The sequence below is a fragment of the Poecilia formosa genome, unplaced genomic scaffold (assembly GCF_000485575.1).
Source record: "Poecilia formosa unplaced genomic scaffold, Poecilia_formosa-5.1.2 Scaffold68, whole genome shotgun sequence".
Lineage (NCBI taxonomy): Eukaryota > Metazoa > Chordata > Actinopteri > Cyprinodontiformes > Poeciliidae > Poecilia > Poecilia formosa.
In genome coordinates, this window is record NW_006800007.1 from 999,321 (window position 1) to 1,008,194 (window position 8,874).

At 37.2% G+C, this 8,874-nt stretch overlaps 1 protein-coding gene across 1 annotated transcript; it reads left to right on the forward strand.

The window, feature by feature from the left end:
* Positions 1-3,558: 3,558 nt before the first annotated feature.
* Positions 3,559-6,178, forward strand: zgc:92907 (ALG13 UDP-N-acetylglucosaminyltransferase subunit). The gene is made up of 4 exons (XM_007555065.2): positions 3,559-3,831; positions 3,905-4,067; positions 4,957-5,095; positions 5,174-6,178. The coding sequence occupies exons 1-4, from the start codon at positions 3,751-3,753 to the stop codon at positions 5,283-5,285; spliced, it is 495 nt and encodes a 164-aa protein (XP_007555127.1). The 5' UTR covers positions 3,559-3,750; the 3' UTR covers positions 5,286-6,178.
* Positions 6,179-8,874: the final 2,696 nt, after the last annotated feature.

Sequence of the window (8,874 nt, forward strand, 5' to 3'; positions counted from 1 at the left end):
TCATGAAACTGCCGCATTTTTTAGCTTTAACTGGTTCTTTGTTTCTTTCCACAACACCTCTTTATGCAGCGATGGAGATGCAGATTGAAAACATGCAGATTCGGTCTGTTCAAGACAACGGAAGCCTGTTCAGATCAGAACTTGCAGCATTCCCATCAAATAGTGGGAGGAACACCGAGGCTGCTCTTTCATTTTATCGACATGAGCTGGTTCAGCTATGGGTGAAATGTGAATAGTTTTACAGTGATTTTAAAGACTGACCTCCAAACTCCTCGACGGAAACAAGTTTCCCTTTTGTTCCGAGTCCTGCTGCGTTAATCTGGGTCCGCACGGCGAGAATCACCGCCGACTCTCCGGACTGGCATCCGCCCGCGGTGTCAAGCTGAGGTCGGTGAGCTGCAATGAAACAACACAGAGATAAAAATAAAAATGTGAACGTTTATCCAGATTTAGAGATGTTATCCAGGGTTTTTCCAAAAGCAGAAATGTGCAGTTTATTCATCCCTTACCGTAAGCCAATTATGTAAGAAGTTAGATAATGAGACCAGAGTACCCAAAAAAATTTAAACAAATAAGATTAGCACTACTCCAACATATTTTTTCTCAAGTAAGAAAAGTAGCAATCCAAGAAATAACTCGAGGTATAACTGGCGCTTACCTGTCGTTTGTTTTATACTGGCAGCCATCTTGGCAGGCAGTTGCTATGGAGTTATGACAACTCAACATACCACAAGCTTAGAACTAGCTCTCGCCTCATATCTAACTTATAAACAATATAAGCACATTACAACGATTACTCGATTACATTTTTAAACAGTCTGTACTTACTGCCGAACTAGCTAAATTAGCAAATGTACCTTTGATCTCCAAGCTAATACGGACATGTAGCCTACGTGTATGTTACTCCACTTATTTTTGCTTTGTTCTGGTATTTTAAAGACCTAAAAGAAAAATAATTTACATAAGAACAAAATCGAGCAAAAGATACGGAAGAGGATTAGGGCCACTGGAAAAAAAAAATAAAACAGTTCTGACTTTAATCTCAGAATTCTGAGGAAAAAAGTCAGAATTCTGACTTTTTTCACAGAATTCTGATTTTTTTTTTTCTTCTCAGAATTTTGAGATTACAGTCAGAATTTTTTGTTGTTGTTTTTTTCCCAGTGGCTCTAATCTTCTTCTGTAAAAAGATACATATATTTTCAAATCAGTTTCTTTCCATTTAAAAGTTATGAAACTTGTCTGGTGATTTTTTGGTTAAAACCAACTTGTTCTTCCTTCTGTGAAGTTACTTGCAGTGGGTCAAATCCAGAAATTTTACTCGAGAACTTCATAAAAAGAATTACTCAAGTAGAAGTATAAAAATTAACTGAGCAAATGTAACTTCTTACTACTAAACTCTATACCAATGAATTTGCACTATACAAATATATCTCTGTTGGAGAAAATACAACTTTTTTGACAGCAGGAATGAGGAAAATTAGATCATATTATGTTTGTGCACCAAGGCCAAATTAATATAAATCTCTTAGCTTTTGGTCATATACAGGCCAAAATGATAGGTTTTATGAAGGTGTAGCTTGGATGAAGTTTTCAGAATAAAAAGTAAAAAATAAACTGCTTACTGAAGTGTCGTCTTAACAAACAACAGTTCAGATTTTTAGTCGACCACAAGGGGGCGACAGCAGCAGGTCTTCACCTCAAAACTAAAATAAGGTGTGAGACTAAACACTTATAATTTATGCATGTATGCTAAAAATTCTAACCTCAGTGCACTAAAATATGTCTAAGTCTATTTTACAACACGTAGCAAAAGCTGCAATGCCCCATATTTACATTTTTCATTGACCAGCACAAAATGGTGTAATAATTGTTATAATGGCTCCCTGTAGCTCTGCGAACAGACTTTAAAATGTTGTTTTTAGTTTATAAATCACAGAAAAGCTTAGCACCAAAATACGTGAAATATCTGCTGCTGTTATATCAACCTTCCAGACCTCTCAGGTCTTCTGGTTCTGGTCTGCTCTTTATCTCCAGAACCAAACATGGAGAAGCAGCACTAAGCTTCTATGCACCACAAATCTGGAACAAACTTCCAGAAATCTCCAAAACAGCTGAAACACTGAGTTCCTTTGAATCAAGACTAAAAACCTGCCTGTTTAGAGGTGCATTTGAACCATAATAAATGGAACATTTACCAATATATTCATGTATTGATTATTTTAATGATGACACCCATCAAAATGTAATGTTTGTCACTGGTTTCTCATTTTTGTTGTTTTATGACTTGCTGAAATGCGCTATGCAAGTACAATTGATTGATTGATTGAGTAGAAGGTGAACAGAAATGCTTGCCATTCTTGTGAAAAAAAAAAAACATGTATATATATATAATATTACTTCTACTTTATAATTAAGCCCTATTTTCTGCTTGTCTATCACATAAACTCCAGTAATCTAAATTTAAATTTGTGGTTAATGGCCACATGCAGCAGAAACATCTATATAACCCTCTGATGTGTTTGTATAAGCTACTGGCTCTTCTGTATTTTACTGAAAAATCCTCAGCCGTGACAATCCGCCCACACACAGCCCTGCTGTCAGTGTCGAGTACAAACCTGTGCCCTGATTGTTGTTTGGATTTCCGACAGCAGGTCCACCTGCATTTAGCAGGTATAAGTCATCTATACATCACAGCCGCTCCTCTGAGCTGTCAGTCTGGAGTGACAGCTTGGCACTAACTAAAGAGGACAGAGGACACCTTCAGAGTGACAAGGCACTCATGCACTCATGCAATGTCACATATACATGTAGGAGCTGGATTCAAAATAAGGGTATGCAGCCCTCTGTCCCATATGTCAAAACAAATAAAAATCTAAAGTAACACCCTAGCCTTGACCATTCATAGGCAGTTCAGTATCAGTGCTGGAAGCCATGCAAATATTGTGAGCTGTATTCTACTCAAAGTCTTCACTGGACCACAACTTCACCAAAAGTCATGGCAGAGAGTTTTGCAGACTCTACTGTACAGCTTCAGTTTTAGTTAAGACTGATGTTTTTTTAGATTTTTAACTGCAAAGAGGTCTTACAGTTTTAAAATGTATATATTTAGTGTATTTATGTGCAAAATAGAATAAGAAGTCCTTTACTGTCATTGTTCGAGAAAGCTTAACATTTTTAAAAATAGGAACTCTTGAAGTGGAAATGGCCAAGTAAATAAATATAATTTTAAAAATATTTTTAAATAAAAAAAAACATATATAGTAGGGGGGAGGGAACAGAAACAACCAAAATGTGAAGAAAATGATGATGATCAGGGTTTGAATGAAAACGTGGTGGTGTTCAGGGTAACAGTAACAGTTCTTGGGTAGAAACAGTTTTTTTAGTCTAGTTGTTCTTGTCTTTGTTGCCCTTAAAAGCCTCCCTCAGGATAAAATGCAATATAATTTCATTTTTGTACCGTCATAACGACAGTTTCCCATAAAAGAAAATGTATTGTTTAAATTTATTTTCTTCCTATTTTAGCAAGGCTTACCTTATTTCAGAATTTTTTTGTTCCTTTTCCTAACTTCAAGTGGCTGCAACTAAGACTCCGGCCTCCAGATGGCGATATCGTGCGTCTCTCATGGACGCTGGTAGCGGGATGACGTTTGAAGCGGAAGCAGCTGTCAGATCTGTGCTCTGTAAGATGAAGATAAACAAGCTGAAATCTTAACTTAGAGTAAAAAGTGAGGGTTTAAAACCGGAGTAGACATGAAGACGGTGTTCGTCACCGTCGGAACCACGCGCTTTGATGAGCTGATCGAAAGCGTCACTTCCTCTGAGGCCACACAGGTGAGCAGGCGTCTTATAAGTTTGGTACGGAGCTGCACTTCATGTTTTAAAACTAAGATGATGACCCTCTCAGTTGCTGAAGTTTCGGGGATATGAGCGTCTGGTTCTTCAGGTCGGAAAGGGATCTTTGCTTCCAGATGCTGACAGCTGTGCTCACCTCAGCGTGGAGGCTTTTCGCTTCAAAGACTCAATAGCAGAAGACATGAAGCAAGCTGATCTTGTCATCAGCCATGCAGGTAATTCAGGGGCAAAGACCTCTTAAAAACAAAACAAACAAAGAACAACAAAACAGTCACCAGCTGCGTATTTTACGTCTTTCTTTACATGACACTTTGGTTATTCTACACAAATAATCGATTATTAAAATATAGCGACTTCATTGTGCTTCCCTGATTTGGTCTGTCAACTCAGATTAGTAGAATCTTTTTTTTTGTTGTGGTTATCACCCGGTGCTTTAAGGGGCTTAATATTAAACAAGCCTGCGATGAGACTGATTATGTCTCATTATGCAAAACTGAAACAACAAAGACAAGGTACTTAAACGATGTCGGCAACAAGACCCATAAAGTTTATACTCCACAATAGGACCTTAAAGGCCACGTATAATGGCTCCTTAAACAAGTTAAGATAGGTTTTGTACAGTTTATAGACTGTACAAAACATGTTCATTACATTTTGCTGCACAAAATCATCCTTTTTAGATATTTTAGTCTGGTCTGTCTGCTCTACTTTGACCTTCTTTCAGAATTAGCTGTTTTTGGGCCTTTGTATAATACATACAATGGTTAAATCAGCTGACCAAACATGCTGGAGCTCCACTTGGGTTGCTAGGCAACAACGCAGTGCCCATTGACTCTAACTTAACAATCAGGAAGATTTTTAAATGACTCATTTTTAGGCACCAAAAAACATTTGTTTGTTTTGTTTAACCACTCAGGCTATTTTTAGATGTAGTTCAGACCCAAATGTAAGTATAAAAATGTGCAAAAATATTAACTTTCTTTAACATGAAATCTGGACTTATGGGTTCTAATATTTACTCTAGGAATTAAAGCTAAGTAAAACAAATAAGCAAACTTAAAGGCCAACTTTAATTCTCTTTTAATTTTTAAAACCTCCTTTCAGGAGCAGGAAGTTGTCTGGAGGCTCTCGGCGCTGGCAAACCTCTGCTAGTTGTGGTCAATGACAAACTGATGGACAACCACCAGCTGGAGCTGGCCCGGCAGCTACACATGGACCACCACCTGCTGTACTGCACATGCAGGTACGTCCGTCTCACACGACTGTCCGCAGGGTAACGATGTGAAGCCAACCAGGATTAATGGTGTGCTCTTTTGTCCAGCACTCTGATAGAAACGCTGAAGAACATGGATCTCTCTGTTCTGCAGCCGTTCCCGCCTGGACAGCCAAAGAACTTTGCAAACTTTTTAGACAAAGCGCTCGGAGTGAAATGACGTTTTAACTCCACAACTCTGCGGATTATGTTACACATGAAAGTGCTGACTACATTGTGAAAGATCATGATTTTATAATGTTACAGGTGTGTTTTTTTAATTTAATGTATGTATGTATGTATGTAATCAGTCATGAAATCCTATGATTGTCCAGTTTTTTTAATATTTCCATTTTAAAATGACTTTACAGTTAAATACTTCTGCAGCCTGAGGACTTCATGACAAAGCTTTGCAGAAACTGTTAAGTAAAGCGTTAAATCGAATGTAAAATCACCATCAGTAAGGTGACTGAACTTCTAAATCTTTATGCAGCTCATGCATTTTTCATTGAGTTTGACCGCTGCAGCCGAGTTCATAAACAAAGAAGGTCAGAACTAATGATAACGCTCAGTTTCAGACTAAATAACCTCTGACATCCTTTTCATTAAATGTTCAAATTACATTGCTTGATGGTAAAGCAAGCATTTTACTGACGAGCATTTTATTTGCTTTAGGAAAGTTTATCTTAATAAATATTTTAGTTTGAAGACTTCAGGAAACATTTTCATTTTCATTATTATTTTTTTCCACTAGATAGAAATCTATCTTTTCTTGAAGGTCAGCTCTTTTGCATTAATCTAATTTGTTTGTTGCATCTGAAACTTTTTATCAAAGTTGATCACAGTGAACAAGTCTAATATAATATAAGCTACTATTTGGATAATCTAAACTACACAGTGTACCTCTTGACAAAAAGTGTATTTGGTACTAATAAAGCCTCACACAGCGGTTATCTTACCTCTGATACCCCTAAATAAAATCTGGAGGAACCAACAACCTTCCAAAGTCACATAATCAGTAAATAAAACCTGAGTGTTTGTAACTTAATCTCTGCATAAATGCAGCTGTTCTGTGAAGGCCACAGGTGTTTTTTTTGTTTTTGTTTTTTTTAGAAAACATTAGAGAACAAACAGCATCATGAAGATAGAGGAACCAGCAGACAGAAAAAAATTTAAAGTCTTCATGATTCTGCAGTCCACAAATTTGGCATTTATGGAAAAACTGCAGGAAGGAAACTTTATGAAGTCCTCTGTGACCTATGTAGTTGACACAGCAAACATGAAAGAAGAGCTCTGGTCAGCCCAAAACATTTAAACTTCTGGCCTACGTGTCATTCAGACAGAGTGATGTCCAAAGTGTGGCCCGGGGGCCATTCATGGCCCTTGAAATGACTTTAATTGGCCATTGACCAAAAGTGAAGAATGAGAAAAATGTGGCCAACAAAATAGAAAACAACTGATGACCTCCAAAATTTGGAAATTGTCTGTTTTTCCTTTAATAAGGCAATGGTCTGAAGCCTTTTTTTATGTTTTGAATCTATAAGATTTTATAAAAATGTTGTTCATTATTGAGCAGGTGAAAATAAAAACAGAAAGAATGACAAACTAATTTCTGCATTTTTTATTAATTTTGAGTTGTTTAAATTTGCCAGTTTTGACAATAGGGGTAAGAAGGTTTAGACTAACTAACTAACTAACTAACTAACTAAGGAGTTGAAAAGGAGACTTCATTGGAATCACAGCAGGAACAGAGAGCAGGAATTTCAGGCCATCTCTTCCATCCATCATAATGGGCAAAGATCACATCCCTGACTCCCCAACATCCAATTTTCCTTTGGGATACATATAAATATTTTTGAATTTAATTGAGTCAGAGACATTCATCCATTGCACATTTGTCAAACGTGAGGCCTGTGGGCCAAATACGGCCCGCCAGATGTATATATGTGGCCCTGTGGACTCCAAAAATAGAACCTGTGAGATAAGTGAGCTTAAATATTATTTTATTGATCAAATCTGCATTTTTATCTGTGATTGTGCCAAATTACATTACTGTAAAAATATGTCTAATGTTATTTGATTTCGAGAGGTTTTCATCAAATGCAGAGACAAGATGAAGAGATTCTTGATTTCTATATGGCCCAAAATGAAAATGAGTTTGACGGATTTTAGATGCTCTCCATCTAACCAAACTGAGCTGTAGAAGATTAGGCAAAAATATTTCCCAAGAAAACTGATAGAGAAATGCTTCAAAAGACATCCAGCTCTAGCTCAGATGTTTGTCCTAAATATAAAGACAAATACATAAAGTTTGTGAGAAAAAGTGAAAAGAATAAATTCTTTTAAAGGGCACTGCTGACATGCCGGAAGAGGTGAGTGGGTGTTAAAAGCATAACCTTGTGGTCTGATTATCTCCCGTCCTTTCAGAACAACTTAATCTTCCTCCAGTCAAGAACAGATATCAATGTTCAGCGGCTTTGATCCAGAATTAAATACAGCAACTTTAATGTTTTTACTCCCAATTAGAAGATGCGTTTCACAATGGTTCCCAAACCCAGATAGGAAGCACTTGATGAGTTAACTTCTAACGGGTTGGATGTTGAAACACAGCTGACTGAAAAGCTGCACGTACTGTAGTTTGCCCCTTCGACCTACAAACAGTGACAACCACAACAGGAAACATTTTCATCTGCTCTTGCTACGCAGACGTCAGATGCACTAACACTCGACTGAGAATCTCGTCCTTTCAACCAGCGACTTTATGTGAAAGTAAAGTCTTCCTGACAGAACAGGTCTAAAACCTCCTTCAGCTTGTATTTAGTTATTTCCTATGACTAAACTGTCAAGAATGTTGTACAAGAGGAATAAATCAAAAAGACTGACAGGTTTCCCTCACAGGAAAGTCCCTTCTTGTTTTGTTGGCAGCTGAATTTCAGAGGAACAGGACTTGCTGTAATTCTGGGATGTGCAGCTTTCTGCAGTTCCTTTCTTCAAACGAGTCACAGCTCACAGAAATCACCCAGCAGGTTATGAAAAGAGCAGTTCTGAAAAGTCAAACTAAATGTGTTTATTCTCACAGCTTCAAGTGAGGGATAAATACAGGATGCAGACAGTTCGTAGAGGACATACTGCTTCCTTTTCCAACAAATAACAAAACTAGTTTTACACGTTTAACTCTCTGCTTTTCATTATGTCCATCAAATGTCATTTAGATAGTCAGCAGTACATGCCACTTAATTAAAACCCTCACCATAAACAGGTTGGGTCTCACAGCAGTCTTGTTTTTTTCTTGATTTAGTCAGTCTGGCGCAAACTGGTCCTGTCTGACACACAATGTGATTCACATGATGTTTGTTAATCAAATTGTAAGGACACAGACAAGTGCCTCTCTCTCTAATGAGGCCGTGTTCGAGCGATTCGAATGCGCGTGCAGTGCATTATTTGATGCTGTATCTCTGGAGAAAAGCTATTTAACCTTTTTAACATTTAAAATAAATATTTACCAGCTGATATTGAGAATTTGTGAAGTGAGGTCCTGTGAAAAAGGTATAAGTATATAATATCTTAAGTGCAGAAGATAATTCTCTTCTTTTTATGTAAATCCAGATTATTTGTTCCAAGAGTTTGAAGGGGGTTTATAATGTCAAAAACATGAAGGTTGTTTATCTGATTGATTTTTAAAACCTTTAAACTTTTGTCATGTTTGCATATGTGGGGAATGGAGATTGGAGGCTGTGTGCCATTAATTATCTTCCTGTGAGAAATGCATA